Source organism: Cervus elaphus, chromosome 11, assembly GCF_910594005.1.
Source record: "Cervus elaphus chromosome 11, mCerEla1.1, whole genome shotgun sequence".
Classification (NCBI taxonomy): Eukaryota; Metazoa; Chordata; class Mammalia; order Artiodactyla; family Cervidae; genus Cervus; species Cervus elaphus.
The window spans coordinates 89,715,290-89,732,206 of record NC_057825.1 but is presented as its reverse complement, the minus strand read 5'-3'; the positions used below and the strand labels follow the sequence as shown (position 1 = coordinate 89,732,206).

The 16,917-nt window shown below is 51.9% G+C and overlaps 1 protein-coding gene and 1 pseudogene across 21 annotated transcripts in view; both read right to left on the bottom strand.

Annotated features, from left to right (window-relative positions):
- Positions 1-16,700, bottom strand: part of DYSF (dysferlin) — a 220,588-nt gene extending 203,888 nt beyond the window's left edge. For 6 of the 21 annotated variants that reach the window (XM_043918349.1, XM_043918353.1, XM_043918351.1 and 3 more), the window contains exon 1: positions 4,796-5,051. In XM_043918349.1, the coding sequence (XP_043774284.1) occupies positions 4,796-4,886 (91 nt within the window). In that variant the 5' untranslated portion in view covers positions 4,887-5,051. Of the gene's footprint in view, positions 1-4,795; positions 5,054-16,038 lie in introns of those variants that run through there. The other 15 variants (XM_043918340.1, XM_043918343.1, XM_043918341.1 and 12 more) reach the window with 5 other exon arrangements.
- Positions 5,096-8,923, bottom strand: LOC122702544 (annotated as a pseudogene).
- Positions 16,701-16,917: the final 217 nt, after the last annotated feature.

Here is a 16,917-nt window from a genome sequence, read left to right as displayed (position 1 = left end):
GCGAGCAGCAAAGACGACTCAGCACAGTCAAAAACAAATAAATAAATAAATTTTTTAATTAAAAAAAGCAATTCATTAAGAAATAAATACAAATAGGCAATAATATGGAAACATCACAAATACTACTTGAACCTAAGAAATTGTTAAAAATTTTCATGATTACACTTTGTGTTAGCAGAATTATAAGAAAATAAGCCCCTAAACTCAGCTAATGGGAAGATAAAGTTGATACAGATCATCAGGAGAGCAATTTGGGAAACACAGCAAAGTCTTAAATATGTCTATAACCTCTGACACAGCAACACCACTTCCAGTACTTACCTAAAGAAAATTATTAAATATCTGGGCAAAGATTTAGTTGCCAGGATACTTCTTGCAGAGACACTATGACTTAAGCATTGGATAGAAATACTAAAAATTGATACAACCTAAACAGTCCTCAATAGGGGGTTGATTAACTGAATTATGGTGCACCCATACAATAAAATAAAAATGAAAAGTGTGTAGAATATTTACTGACATACAAAAATCTCCCTGGCTTATTACTGAGTGAAAATGTAAATAAGCAAACGTTTGAAAAAGATATCTGAATAAAATTATTAAAAAAAAAGAAAGAAAGAAAAAGATATCTGGATGGGATTACCTCTAGAGAGGAAGGCAAGGGATCTGGGGACTTCTGGTGGATGGGTGGGATGAGTAAGCTTCAATTTCTTGACCTGGGCAATACACATGAGTATTCCCTTTATAATTTATCCATTAAAGCAGGGTTCCTCAACCTTGGCCCTCGATAATTCCTTGTTATGAGTATTGTGGGGCCATCTTGAGCACTCTAGGATGTTTAGCAGCATCCCTGGCCTCCAACATAGTAGATCCCAATAGCACCTCATCTCTCACTCACTGGTGACAACCCAGCATGTCTCCAGACATTGCCACATGCCCCTGAGGAGCAAACTGCCCCCAACTGAAAACCACTGCATCAAAGTGTACATGTGTATATTATGCACTTTGTTAGGTGTTAAGTTTCACACTAACATTGCTTCTTTTAAAAAGAGGGAAAAGAATCTTGGTGGAAATATGTCAAATTGTTAACAAGTTAGTTCGAAGCATCAGAATGGGGGCGGGGTCCTACTTTTTACTGTTGCCTCATGAAAGCCAAAGTATTAGTCATTTAGTCGTGCCCAACTCTTTGTGACCCCATGGACTGTAGCCCACTAGGCTGCTCTGTCCATGGGATTCTCCAGGTAAAAATAATGGAGTGGGTTGCCATTCCCTTCTCCAAGGGGTCTTTCCGACCCAGGGATTGAACACAGGTCTTCTGCATTCCAGGCAGACTCTTTACTGTCTGAGCCGCCAGGGAAGCCCCGTTCCTTTCTGTAATATATCCTTTTTTTTACACTGACTACATACAAAGTTCATCTAAAGAAAATGAGCTATTGTCAATGCTTTAAAGTTACTTTTACTATTCAAAAATCCAGATTCAGAGAGTCCAGCGGTCCTGCAGTCCACCTTCCCTATACAGGTAAGTCATGTGGGTCCACCTACAGATGGTTCTATAAGATTCCCCAGAAGACGGAAGAGAGGAGAGGGAGAAAGGAGAGGGAGTAACTGGTAAGACAGAGGGAGGAAGAGAGGACCTGGTGGGAGGAGGCAGAAGGAAGGGGCAGACATGATTCGGGTTCTGGCTGGTGAGCCTGGGGGAAGCAGGGTGGAAAGTTACCGAGTGGGGGCACAGGAGATCCGACACTCAAGGAAATAAGATGTCTGAGCTCTAAGGGAACAGGGATCTGGTTTTGTTCTTGAATATATCCCCAGACCCCCAACCATCACCCAACATGTAGTAGATACTCAATAAATATTTGTTCAGTAACAAAATGAGTGAATGAAAGGATATAAATCACGACTGTAGAGGGTGAAAAAGAGAGAGGGCAGAAGAGAGATACAGATCATTAAATGCTGTAGGAAATGAAGCTGTTCATTCTCGAAGCTGGTCGGTGAACTATCTCTACCACAGCTCAGGGACTCATAGTAGTTAGTCATGCTAACTAATTCATTAATACAAGAACAAAGGGATGGTAAGCATTCATTAAAAGCCTCTATCCTAAAGCCCCAAGAGAGGGAACCCAAAAAAGCACCCTCAGAGTCCAACCTCCCAGAGCTCATAGTCTATTTTGGGAAGCAGGTCCTGAAATTACATCCGAGCCTGAAATGCCAGGAACAACTGTGAGACAAGAGGGCCTGACCAGGCGCCTGCACCTCGGGCTCCGGATGGGAGCCCAGCACACAGGGTGGCGGCCTCTCTGCAGGCAGGCCAGCCCCCTCTGTGCTGTGACAGGCTCCAACAAGGCTTCTCACCCCCAGTCACGCTTCCTGAACATTTGGAGACTTTTTAGAAATACCTGTATCTGGGCCCCTCCTCCCAGAAACTCAGCTTCAAGACAGGAGGAACAAGGATCTGGCTGTGGTCTTTTAAAAAGCTCCCCCATGCAATTCTGATGTGCAGCCAGGGCTAAGTACCCCAGGCTAGAGGATCTGTAAATTCTGGGTCTGGTTGCAACAGCCTCTTTCCCTAAGCATCCGTTCAGCCCCAAACTCCAGCATGAATATCCCCATAGGGTGGGGGAAGTCACATTAATTTCATCTTTCACCACATCTCACATCAATTTCTCTCGAGAAGTGGTTCCAAAATGACCTGCCTCAGGTGTAGAAGTGCTAATTCTTAGGTCATTTCCATCTGCTGCATCAGAACTTTTATGGAGGGGACCCAGGAATCTGTCTGTCAAGCACACTCTCCAGAAGACTCTGAGGCACAGTAAAACATAAGGACTACTCCCCCCAGACTGCTGAGACCCCTAGGCCCATCTGGAAGATGCTGAGAAACTGGGCCAGAAGGGGCACACACTAGAGAATACCACCTGTCTGCTAGCACTGGGAGTCCTGAAGTCGCTACCCTGATCCTAACTATGGAGCAAAGGGCTGAGCACAGGTGAGCTGGGGTGTGTGCACCAGCAGACCTAAGAAGGTGCTGTGCATCCAGCGAGGAGAGGCCGTGACAGTCAAGGGACTCCTGGGTGCCTTCCTGGAGAAGGTGGCATTGTAGCTGGGCTTTGAAAGATGAACAGACTTTGAACAGTTAGAGATGGTACATCCCACTATATCAGTTTTGCTAGGAGCTTATCAGTGGGAATAAATAGTAAGGCATTATAAAGGGTGGGGAATGCAGAGCTGGGGAGAGGACAACAGGTGCACGTGCTCAATTGGGCTGGTTCAACTGCAAAGAGGGACCTCAATAGATTTGGACTCAAGGGCACTGCCCACTCAGGTGCTCCCTGCCATGACTGGGACACAGCATTTAATTAACTTCCCCAGGTTCTCATCTCCTTGCCTGCAGAACAGGGAAATTGGTAGCTACCACACGACTGTTGGAGAAGCAGGGAAAGAAAGTGGTGAACAGATGCAGAAAAGATCCAAAGCATCTAGGAGACTCACGCCTGATAAAGGGCCCTGGGCTCACGGTCCTTGGGAAGTCTTTCCCAGCCAGTTGGCCCCATAATTTCACACAAGAATGGCTTAGTCAGAATCTGAGCCTAAGGGACAGCTAGGGACCTCGTCTTGACACTGCATTTCATAGTAGGAACCCAGGAATGGCACCAATTAATGGAAGTAGAAAGCTTTTCTAAATTGTTTCAACTCACACTTTTCAAAAAAGGAATAAAATGTAAACTGTCCCATAACAAAGAAGAAAACCTACAGTTAGCTCTCACTTTGCAAAACTGTGTCTTTCATCTATGGTTATCAATATTTTGGGGTGCTGGGGGAGCAGATGGATATCGTGGGTCAGAACTAAAGAGGCCCCATGGTGACCACCTTTTCCAAGCCTCCTGAAAACACCAGCCATTTATCCCTCTACGTTTGACAATCTTTTATGCTGCGCAAATTTTTAAGTCCACAAAACCACAGGATATTTGTACTTCCACAAGACCACAGGATATGGTAAGAGGAAAACCCTCTCCCCTTTCCTTAATTATCTTTCTTTGCAGAACTGGGGTCCTGACTCACAGCCATTGTTCCTTCTCTTAATTTTGACAGGTCCTTCCTCTTCCCTTTCCCCTCCTGAGACACCTCCTCCCACGGGAAAGTCCGCCTTTAAGTGAGGGTTAAGGGTGTCTGGTGAGAAGGGGGCGGGTGTGAGTCCTTTGGGGTGTTTTCCCCAAACGTAGACTCTCTTTTGACTAAGTACCCACAGACAGGCATTTAGGCTCTTGGCATTTTAAAAGACTTCCTAAAACACTCAAAATTCCTTGTATCAAGGCGATATCCGCCCTATTCTATCCCTTTTCCTCCCAACTGAGATGAATTCAAGGCGGCCAGTGTTGAAGAAAGATGGACGAATGAATGAATGAAACCAAGACACAACTCTCGCGGTCTCCACGCCCAATATTTAAGCAATCCTATTCTCTCTCTGCATTCATCCTCCAACCCACCCTCATCCCCGCCTGCTAAGGGCTCGCACGGTATTACCCCCGGGTATCGGTCTTAGAAGTGCAACAACTATCGACATATTACGGCGCTTTGGGTTTCCAAAATTTCTGAGCACCACGGCATTTTTCTTGCGCGGCTGCATCCTCCTCGCCCCCTCTGAAGAAGACAGGACCGAGATTTCTCTGGGATTTCTGTCCTTGCTGACAGGGGAGGAAACTTTGGCCGGGTTAGTGCGGGAGCGGGGGTGGCCGACCCCGCGGTGCGCGCGCTGGCGGGCGGCGCCGGCGAGCGGGCGCGGTGGCCACGGGGCTCTCACCTCGGAAAGTCAGGCTGGCGACCGGGTCGCTGCGCCGGTCCTTCTTCAGACTGGGGAGGTTGCTGGCCCTCACCAGCTGGCAGCTCAGCATGGTTCGGCCGGCCCCCGCCGAGCAAGCGCCCGGGTCCGCAGCAGCCGCGCCAAAGAGGAGCGAGCTGTCGCCTCCGCTGCGCCTCCGCGGACAAGTCCCGACGCCTGGGAGAGGCCGCGGAGAGGACACCGGACACCCGCTGGGTGGACCCTCCCCTCCGGCCCCGATGCGGATCCGCCCTGCCGGCGGGGGGCGGGACGAGCCAGCGCTCAGACGGGCGCTGGCGGGGGCGCTGGTCCCCTCCGCCGGTCCCCGCCCCCGCCAGGAATGGAAGCGCCGTTGACGCCGGGCGCACCGCTCGGCTGAGCAGCTGGGAAGCGGCAGCCAGTACCATCCCGGCTCCCGGAGCGGCCAGCGCACCTGGGCCCGGAGCGCACCAGGGCCGACTTCGCGTCCGCTGCTCCCCTGCCGCTGCGCGCAGGCCGGCGCGCCAAGGGCGCGAGGCAACTGGGTGGGAAGGCGCGAGGTGGGGGAAACCCGGCTGCAGGGACCATAATGTGTCCGCGGAAAACTGCACGCTCTGGGAGTGCTAAAGGAGGAGAGGGTCGAACGGCCGGGGGCCTACCTTCTGGCCCCCGCGCGGCTCGCCTTGGCCCACCCTCGGTGCTCCTAGAGACCCGAGAGGCTCCGACACCTCTGAGGCTTCTCAGATCAGTGATCTGGGGGCACTCATCTCCGGAGGCGGAGGTCTGTGTCCTGTTCTCTTGGAGCTGCTCTGCAACATCCCAACAGCAATCTCTAGGTCCTCTGCCCCCGCCGTGGAGGTACTGCTTTTAGCGTGAGCCTCGAGCGGTGACAGCCTTTAGCAGGCGTTCCCGTGTTAAGTCTGATTCCTTTCCAGCTGACGGCCACAGGTGGCGAGCTTCCCACCTCTATACCTGCACCGAGCGCCCGACAGGCGCTGCTCTTCCTCCCACCTCCCAGGTGCTCACTAGCTTCCTCACTCGGCCTCCGTTCGGTGACCAGTTATCACCATTCTGCTGCACAAAACCCCAACCCTCTTCCCCTTGTCTTGCTTTGAGGCTCCAGCATTTTCAGGTGACTGCCACCTGGTGAAATCCAGCCTCACCTCCTCCACCTCTGTCCCTTAAGTGCTAACTGGTGTTGGAGAATAACACAGCTACCCTGCCAGCCTCACCTGCTATGTCCCACCCCAGACTCAGGGGGATCCTAACTGCCAACAAGCAGCGACCCGACCCTACATCATCACCTCGGTCTCTTCAATCACACTCTCTCCTAGACAACTATTTCACACTTTTTCGCTCCCCAAATTTACAAATTTACATCACCACCCTCACTCTCAGGCTGCTTTCTGTATGCAAAGGAGAGAACATCCCCAGGCTCCCAGCCTCCTAAATTCCACCAGCTTCTGTGCCCAAACCTTTTGCTTTCCTCCTGTTAATAAATGAATCATTTGTACTCCAAAGCCCGGCTGGGAGCTTGGGCACTAGATCCTACCCCCTCACCCACTCAGTGACAAGTCTAAGGCTGTCCTCTCCCCAATCTTAAAGGCTGTGCCTCCTCCAGTTGGCTTGTACCCTCTTCCTCCTGATTCTTCCGCTCTCCTTGAGTGACCCCTCTCAGTCTCATATGCGATGGCCATTTACTTCCTCTCCAACATCCAAAGTTCCTCTCTCTCAACAGAACCCATTTGGGTACTACTTCCAGCCCTAGCTCCAGATCCTGACCTAGCTAAGCCCATCACCTGGCAATAGCTATTGGTTCAGCAATGGGCATATATGTCCCAAGTTGTTCTCCCGGAGGGATAACTTGTTCTTGGTGACTGGACAAGCCCAACTCCCTCTCCCACTTTGTGAGAATAAGGAAGCGTGTAGATCCAGTTGTCAGCCAGCTCTAAGATATAGCAGACACCAAGGATGGCAGACCAGAGAAAAATAAAATGGAGTCTGCCTGTGTCCAGGATGATTGGAGCTGTCCATTCTATGTGCCCAGAGCCCACTATGTCTCTGGATCATACTGGGGCCTGATACTAATGGGGCTTCCTCCCGAGAGGACTTGTATTGGGAATGAAGATCACTTTAAGATTGTTTATTATTAAAATCATCTTGAGATAGGATTTCACTTACAGCCTAAATCATCCTTGCTGACTTTGGTACCATCTGTGTGCCCACAGCATCCAAGTGCCTCCACACGGGAGCCTGGTGATCTTAAATATAATCAGTCACACACCCTAATACACACTCTGTAAAATCCCTCCAAGGCCTCCCATGCTCTTGGAATAAAGCCCAACTCCCTTTCCCCTGCATACAAGATAAGACCACTCAGCCCCTCACTCTCTGAGCTCCAGTGACTTCTCAGTTTCCGGAATATTTTGAGCTCCATCCAAACTCAGAGCTCTCCTGTCACCTCCACCTGCAGCTGCCTTCCCCCTTCTTTTAAAGGGCCACCCCCCCTCATCCTTCAGGCCTCATTGCTTCCATGAGAAACCTCTGACCTCCTGATCTAGGTTGGGTCTTCTGGCAAACCACTGCACAATAGCACTTTTCCTTCTTAGCTCTCATCCCAGCTGTAAGCAATACCTATTTGTTTAATTGCTGGTTTGATGTCTAGCTAGATGGTGAAGTTGGTCGATGAGGGGAGAGACCACGTTTGTCTCAGGCAGCCAGGTGTTCCCAGTGCAAGCAAGGGCTGGCCTGGGGTTGGTGTGGTGGACGTTGTACTTGGCTGTGTCCCTTCCACCCTAAGATATGGTTAGGCAGGCAGGTCTCAAAGAGGATACTACTGCCCCCTAGGGGGAATTTTGGATATGATGACTAGGGATATTTTTTTCCATCACAACGATTCCTGGCTTTGCTGTTTTCCCCAGCGCACCACATCCTGCCCCCCAGACCTTCTCTTATGGGTCAGAGGCAGCATAGGAAATCTGTGGAATGTTTACAAACACTTGGCTTATGTCCAAGGAACAGGGTCTTCACACACTTGCTCTGTACACCAGAAAAACAGCAGCCGGTAGCATGAGCCCTGGACACTTCCTGAGGCTTCTTTTCCCATCCCAACTTCCAACTTCACTTCTCCCTGATTGGATGGTTGACTGATCCCTTGGAGACATCATCCTGGAGCCAAATCCTCAAAGGGGCTTCCTCCCAAGGGGACTTGCATCAAGAATGCAGCTCTTGGAGACAGTGTGCTGAGATCTCCACTTGTCCCCCTCAAAGTCATTCTCCCCTCCTTCCACAGAAATGTTCCAAGGACTCCGACCTGGACATATGGTCACCCACATAGATAGACTACATTTCCCAGAATTCCCTCACAGCTAGATGTGGCCAGGAATCCAAGGGACGACCTATGCGACCTATGAGATAGCAAAGTGTTATTCTCTCAGTTCTGTTCCACTCTTTGCAAGCCCATGGACTGGGTTACTCTTTGCAAACCCTGCCAGGTTCCTCTGTCCATGGAATTCTCTAGGCAAGAATACTGAAGTGGGTGGCTATTCCCTTCTCCAGGGATCTTCCTGACCCAGGGATCTTACTGGGTCTTCTGCATTGCAAGTCGATTTTTTTTTGAAAGAGAAACATTGTGTTTAATGGTAGAAGTTAGCACACTCCAGCACTGAGCATGGCCTGGAGTCAAAGCAGCCAGTGTGGGTAGGTGACCTCCATGGAGCCTCACGTGGTGAAGAGGATGGGGAGGGTGACCATCAAACAGAAAAGCCCCATAGCCTCAGACAGTTCAAAGCCCAGAATGGTGCTGGAGAAGAGCTGCTGCTTCAGAGATGTATTCCTTGCATAGCCAAGGATCAAGCTGCCAAACACTGTTCCAGTGCCAGCCCCTGAACCAGCCATACCAACTGTGGCAGCCCCAGGGCCAATAAACTTGGCCGCTATGTCCGTGGCCCAGGAGACAACACTGGTCTGGAATTTCCACCAAGCCACCTGGAGTGAGACATTGCTGTAGGAAGGCTGTTCAAATGGGCTCTTTGGCCTACTCTGGAAGGAGGCAGACACAGGCCTGATCAGACCCCTGGTACAAGAGCAGATCAGAGCGGGAGGAATGAGTAGTGCTCCGGTGGTCTACATTTTTTTCAGTCTGTATTCTCACTATCCTGCTGCTCCTGCTCGGACCACAGCAGTCGCCCAGCTGAAGATGACTGACTCACGTCCTGGCTTTAGATTTAAGCAAAGGCAGATTCTTTCCCATCTGAGCCACCAAGGAAGCCTCAATGAACAGGAAGGCTAATGCTGTCCTGCCCAGGTTGCAGTGGAAACATATCCCAAATCATCATATCCAAAATACCCGCTGGGGGCAGTACTATCCTCCTTGAGAACCACTGGTTTAGCCTCATCGTGGTATGGAAGGGACACTGGAGAGCCAAGCACGATGTCCGCCACACCAACCGTGTTGTCAAAGGGACCGCAAGGTATAGCAGAGAAACAGGACAGAAGGATCCGGGAGCCTGGGAAGGACAGAAGGATCCGGGAGCCTGGGCAGCCCAGAGGGTCAGAACGTTATCAGTCAGGGCTGCCTACACAGCAACCATTACGAGAGAGTGACCATCATGCATGCCCCCACCATCAGTTAAGGTTCGCTAACCAACAGCCAAATCTGCATCCTACCTAAGGGCCCAGGTAAGGGCAGCTCCTCGGCACCCTAGACAACTCCAGCCCCACTGCAAAGACGACAGGGCCTGCTTAGGAGTCACCGTCGGGGAGCAAGTGGGTAAAGGTGTTCTTGACCTGCAGTGGCTTGAAGCAGGATCTCGGTTCTCAGCCAGAGACTGAAGTCAGGCCACAGTAATTAATGAGAGCTCTGAGTGCTGGCCGCTAGACCACTGGCCACTGAAACGACCCTGGTCCACATGGCTTTGTGGAAAATGAATTTCCACAAAGAAATAAAGTAGTGAAACAAGGGTTTACAAGGAGGGAAAAGAGTCCACGTGGACACACACAGGCGGGCTGAGAAAGAGCTGCACGCTCATGGCAGTTTAAACTGCTTTTGTGGGGCATTTCTTCTGGTCATCTTGCTTTGCCTTGTTCTGATCCGTACTTGGTTTATCTCAGGGTCCTCCCGTGTGTGTATGCGTCTCTTAGCCAAGATGGATTCTAGCCAAGAGGCCTACAGGTAGGTTGACATCACTTACTATGGGGTGGAGGCCCCTCCCTTTTTGACCTCCAAGGAGCTTTTCTGCACATGTCTAACTGGGGAGGTGTCCTTGATTTTAAGAATGAGGAATACGTGGCCTTTGATCTCGTATCTGGTCATGCTTTGCTTCTCCTCCCTCCTGCTGTTTTGGAGTATCTGTCCACAGCGGACAAAATCTAGCTGTTCAGCCTGGGGCCTGTCTATCTCCTGCCTGAAGGGGAGCTGTTTTGAAGCTGAGTTTGCATAGCAAGCCCAGTTTTTACTTAAAATTTCACGTTAACCACAATGACATTACAGAGCTAAAAGAGGTAAGAGGGGAGGGGACTAAAGCTCACCCCTGCCATCCCAGTGGTGCAGTCACAGATAGGTGCTGCCTGATCATCTCAGGTGAGAGGACACTGGCTGCCAGTTCCCTGAAGAGTCCAAGACCAAGGTCTCCAGGATTAAACACAACGCCATCAGATGCTGCCACTGGTGTCTCCTGGGACACACCCAGCACAGAGACCTGTTGTCTTTGATCAACACAACATTTTATGACAAAATCGTACTTTAAACATTATGAGATCTGGATTTATAGCATCCATTGAAAAATCAGAAAACCTGGCACGTGAGCCCTAATTTTCTGCCGAACACTGATTATCTGGCACCTCTGGCTGGAAGTGTGCATCTCAGCTCGCCCTACACACCTCTCACCCAAATATGCATGTGCTTCTCCCTTTGGCCTTAGTTATACCACCTGCCACGCTCCCCTGGGGATGTGGGTTTATGACCCTCTTCTGTCACCTATTTATGGTCCTTCCTCCCTGCCAATCAAGAAGAGTTACTTCAAGGAGAGCCCCTTCTTGTTCTTGGAGTTGGCCCACTGGTCTCCTCCAGCTCAGTTCTCTTAATGTCTGGGCCTTGTTTTTCCCCAAGGCCTCACGTGGGGTATCCAGGAAGCAAATAAACCTTGCCCTCTGCTTCCAATAACACCAACTTTGAGATAAACACTCTGCATGTGAGCTTCCAGGATTCCTCAGGGCACATTTGTCCAAGTCCAAAGACTCACAGGAGTATGAACAGTCCAGTGCATCCTTCTGCCCCACCTCCGCATTCATTGAAGAAATTGTGTCCCGTGGATATCCCAATACAATCAGCTGGGATTAGACAGGCACCCACAAATGTCTGCCAGGGGTGTCAGGCAGCAATGATTCTGGTTACGGTCATGATCACATGACTGACTGCCCGGAAAGAGTAACCCATTGCAGGAACAATTAGATGGCCCTGGGCATCCATCACAGTCCTTGCTTTTCTAGCCGTGTGTCCCAAGGCATGAGATCTGACCTTTCAGAGTTATTTCCACTTCTGTAAAATCAAGAGAATGTTACTTCACAGAGCTCTTGGGATGATTAAAGCAAACACCAGGGCTTCCAGCCCAGAGCCTGCCTGGCTCACAGGAGATGCACAACTGCTAACATTTCAGCCTAATAAACCAATCTGGGAAGAGACCAGCATGCAGGAAGAAAAGAAAGAGAGAGATTTGGGCCTGGAGAGGGAGACTGAGAAGGTTTGTGGGCCCAGGGAGTCACAGGAGGGATGCTTATTCCAGGAAAGATCCAGTCCAATGGGGAGGGCCACAGCCAGCCATCAGGCAAGTGGACATATGCCTTGGCCTCAGAAAGGACTGCCCTGGGGAGGGCTCCCAGAGGAGAGGGGGCTAGGGTCCCTGGGGCTGCAGGGATGGTCACTCACCCCTCAGTACAATGTGCCCAGCCTGGACAGTAAATGAACCAACAGAGCTGGTGATAGGACTGACCAGACCAAAAAGAGAGTGAAAGACTTTTTGGATGTGTGCAATGATTTCTTAGTACATGTACGATGCGTGTTAACCATAATAATAATTAGAATAAATATATATATATCATATAATAGTGAAATAGTTAATGTGCCAGGCATTATTGAAAGTGTTTTATATGGATTAACACATAAACTCTTCAGAACCATCCCTCCAAAACAGGTACTATTATTATCAACATTTTATAGGTGGGGAAACTGATCACAGAGTGTCGAAACCTCGACAGAGTCCGAGGCAGAAAGAGAGCCAGTGGCAGCAGGGACAATGTGTGAGGCAAGACAAGAGTGGTTAAGTAACTTGCCCAAAGACACACACACCGCTGGAAAGTGGCAGAGCTGGAATTCCATATCCAAGGTCCCAGGTAGTCTGGGTCTAAAGCCAATACTTTCAGCTACCGTCCTTCTTTCAGTCTTGTTCAGTGCTCTTACCCCACTGGACTGTGACTGAGGTTTCACTGCTGAGCCCCTTCCCCGGCCCCTGGATTGGCCAAGCTGGGGGCCTATGCTTACAGCACTCCCTTTTCAGAGGCCCCCAGTGCCTGCCACACCCACTACAGGCTGCCCACCTCAGTGCCACAGGACGCATGACCCCAGCCTCAGCTTATCAGACCCTTAAGAGCCACCACAGGCCTAACAGAAGGCTTGAAATGGCCTAGCACAAGAGTTCTGCCCAGAGGGAGCACCCTGGACCAAGCGGTGACTGGTCCTGCAAGATGCAGAAGGGCAGAGACCCTTCTGAGATAAGGAGGCATCCTTCAGACCAGAGAATGAGAACGAGGACGTCAGAGGCCGAGGGAGAAAGAGAGCCAGTGGCAGCAGGGACAATGTGTGAGGCAAGACAAGGTGTGAGGGGCCACGTGCAGACGGAGACTGGGCTCCAGGCTGTGAGCCAGAGCCGGGTTCCTTCCTGTCCCTCCACCTTTTACTGCTTGTCTTTTGTAAATCAGAGGTAAGGCCAGAGGGAAATGGTAGAGCAGTTAAAGACAACAGGGTTCCAGAGCCAGAGTATGTGGGCCTGAATCCTGACTCCACTAATGACTAGTGTATGACTTAACTTCTGTGTGGTGGAGAGTGGCTGCTAGAAGGATTAAGGATCTACATATAAGGGCCTGGTTACTACCATATAAGGCTGCTAGAAGGATTAAGGATCTACATATAAGGGCCTGGTTACTACCATATATGGCTGCTAGAAGGATTAAGGATCTACATATAAGGGCCTGGTACAAATTGAACAACTTGAACATGATAGAGCTCATAGTAAGTGAGCTCTATTTAGAACAGAGCTTACACCTAGGAAGCACAGTATCAGTTAAGTGCATCTCAGAGGATTGTTGTGGGTTTTAAAGAGACAGCGTCTGAAAATAGTACATTGTTTGTGCTTAATGAATGACCATTCTCTCTCACTGTGATGAATACACATGCTCAGAATCGGAATCCCCCATCTCTGCGTCATCTGTTGTATACTGCACTCCTTGCAGCCTGGCACTCCCCCCACTTTGACTCAGCCCAGCCTGGGTACCCCACGCACAGTCCTCCCTAGCTCTGGCTTGGGTCCAGGGTACATCGTGTGTGGGCAGTGCATGGTATGCTTTTCAAAGCACTTTCTTATTCATGAGCACAGACGCTGAGAACAACAGAGGGCATGATGATGGGGGTGGTGGGTGCTTTGGCCGCTGTGTAACCTTGGCCAGGCCTCTGTACTTCTCTGGGCCTGTCTGCTCCGCTCATCTGTCAAAGGGCATAATATCCCTGCCCACTGGCCTCACAAAGCTACTGTGAACAGGAAGTGAACTTAGGTATGCATGGAGGCACCTCTTAAATGACAGGATATTCCAAACAGGTAGCCAAAGGAAGGGGGTCCATGGTTTCCAAACCCAACAGGTCTGGGAAGGCCAGTTCCCAGCCAGTAGGTGAGGGGAGGCTTCCCAGAAGGGTGTTCTGCTCTGAGTAGTGTGTCCCTGAGAACAGAGCCTTCCGTGTAATCATTTAGCAAACTGTCCCTGACCGGGAGGAGGTGGGGGAGCTGGCCTGATGCTGCAGGGAGGCCGAATATGGACATAAGTTAAGAGCTTGGCCAACACACAGGAGGTGGATTATGGCCAGGGCTGGGGGAGGGAGAGCCTGTGCTCCCCATGACTGCCGGGCAGTGACTGTGATGGCTGGGAGTTGGGGCATCCAGACAGCCCCCTCTGAAGGCTGGGGGCACTCCCAGTCAGCACAGACAACATACTGCCTTTCCTGCCAGGGAAGGGGGAGGCCCCTCTGACAGGAGAGGAGCCGTGCCAGAGGGCCTTCTGGTGGGTAAAGCACTTCTAGGTTTAGAAAGTGCTTCCCCATTCATTAACCATTCTTCCTTCTTTCCTTTCTCGTACTAGGGTTCTGAGCTTGGTCTGGGTGGGGACATTGTGAAGTCTGGGGAAAGTATGTGTGTGTGTATTGGGAGGAGGTGTTGGGAGGTGGGAGTGTGGTCAGAGAAGGTGGATGAAAATCTGGTTCCGGCTGAGTGGTCATCAGAGGAGACAAGATCCCTGAGAAGAGGCAGGACTGCCAAAGTGGCCCTTCTTGCATTTCATTTGTACTGGACAGCTCCAGAGGGTGCCGTGCACAGGGCGCGCTCAGCCCTGGGACAGGGATGAGGGGCTGGGTGGGGCGGATGAGCGGAGGGAGGCGGATACTCAAAGCCCAGCGTGCTCGTTTCCCTTCAGCATGTCCTCCCTCCCCTTAGCCAGGGGGTTATTTACAGAGTGGACGGTGCTCCCAGGAGGTCTGCAGCTCTAAGGCCAGAGCCCTCAGCTAGGCTGCACATCCGGGCCTGCCAGATGAACCACTGTCCTGGCCTGCACAGAGCTGAGGTTGTAGAAGAGGTGTGGAGGCACCCCCCACCCCGGCCCCACCACCCCATTCATGCCCTCATTCTCCCCCTGGAAACACCTTGATAAAGCTCATTTCCGAAGGCAACTGTAGGAAACTGGTCAGAACAGTTCAAAGCAAGGTGTCAGGAGAAGAGCACAGAGGGAGTGTCACCTCCCCCTACCCCTCACCCTGGAAAGAGCACATTGCTTTCCAGGCCAAGGGCCCATTCAGCAGCTCCTCCTAGAGAAACCTGAAATCTCACCCCCAGGAGTGTGTGTGTGTGCGTGTGTCTGTGTGTGTGTGCGCGCGCATGCACATTGCTGTGGACACACGCCTGCATTCTGTGAGTTCCTACTCCTTGGAACTTGCAAGTGTCACATGCATTTCATGTGTGCGTGTGCCTGGGAGCCTATGGGCACAGGGGTGTCTGAGAACAGGGCATCAGAAGCTCGTGAAACTAAAAGGAAATGTCCATTGGATTGCCAGGGGTTTCTGGAGGCCTGGGATGTAGCTAGATCTTGAAGGAGAAAGGGAGTGACAGGTACAGAGGCTGAGAGCAAACCCACAGGGTGGGTGGGGCAGCGGGCCCACACAATCTTGTCCTCCGGTCCTTGTCCTCCAGTGAGGCTCCAAACACACAGGCCAGGTGTGTAGACCCCAGCTCTGGCTCCGCCCACAGAAGTCCCAGAGAAGCAGCCTGAGCCCAGCCCTCACCTCCTGGTCCACTCATCACCATGAAAGTCCTTCCTGTGGAAGGTCTCAGTCTGATGGGGGAGCAGGCTCCTCCACCTGATGACGAGGATGCCACCCCCAAAATGCTGAATTTCCCGCATCCTGTGCCGGAAAACAAGAGTAGGACCCCTGGACCGATGGGCGGTGCCTCCGTCCCCAGTGTGCGCCTGCCTGCAGGCCCAGCCTGTGATAGAGAGCAAAGGTCGAGGGCAGCCGCCAGGCCCCTGCCAAGGCAAGAGAGTTGGATTATAAATAGCACCGGGACCAGTCTACCAGTCTACCAGTCTTCCAGGGAGAGGCGGGGAGCCCTGCAACACAACGCTTTGCAGCACACAAAGCAAAAAGGCCTCTTTTAAGAGATCCGGGGAGTGCGAGGACAGATGCTGGTCCTGCCCCGCAGGCCCTTCCTAGCCCCGGCCGGCCGGGGCTCAGCTTCCGGACCGCTGACCGCCTCTCCCTCTTGCCTCCATTTCTCCGAGTCGCCTCTCTCCGAGTGTGTTTTTGGAACACTCAAAGTCAATCTGGCCGAGGAGTCTTCTCGCTCACATTCCGGTGTTCTTCGAGGTGGAGAACCGCGGCGCCCCTCTGCAACTCCCACCCCCTCTTCCCGGGAAGGATCGCGGGCCCCTCCTACCTGCAAACACCGCGGAGCAGTAGGCATCGCTGATGTCGGTGTCAGGGGTGTGGACGTTCTCCGCGTAGAGGATGAAGACCCTCAGCATGACTGACGGGAGTCAGGATCCCGTGTACCCAGGGCGCGGAGAGGGCTGGGGAAGGTTGGGGATTGCCGAGGCGCAGCTCGTGGGTCCCCTCACAGCAGAGGGCTGGTGGAGGGAGGCTGTCTCGGATCACTGACTCCCAGCTCAGAGCAATGGCTCTTGAAGAAGAAAGAAAGGCCAGTCCCGGGCTGCTCCAGTGGCCTCCACTCGGTCCGCGCCCGGGGCTACGCTTAGCCTGCTAGTCAGCGGGTGCTCCGAGAACAGGGGCTTCTGCTCATCTTCCACCCGCGCCGCCCTGCGGGAGCTTGGCTAAGCTGTAATTCAATGCTCCGGCCGCAGACTCTCCCAATGACACGGCATTTTGCACCTGGCGGTGGAACAGCGGACTGGGCGGCGGCCGCGATGGCTGAAGACTGGACCAGGGCTCCGGGCGCCCAGCGCAGTCCCGATCTCGCTCCAGGACGGGAAAAAGACTTGGTCCCTCCCCTGACCTTCCACCTCGGGCAGCGCGCGACGCCAAGCCGGTGGCCTCCCACCGCGGGGATTCCAGCACTCTCCCTTGCAGCCGCCAGACCGCCCCGGGGACGCTCTGGGGAGCAGGCGCAGGGCCGGCGCTTTCCAGACAGAAGACTAGAGTCGAGGAATCTCATCGAGCGGCAGAGCTGGCTGCCTTAAAAACTTTGTACCCTTCTCTGGTTGTAAAAACAACACATACCACTTTTAACAAAAAGCATACAAGAAAGAAATCGCTGAGTCTGAAAAAAATACAATATTAACATTTGGTTATTTACCAA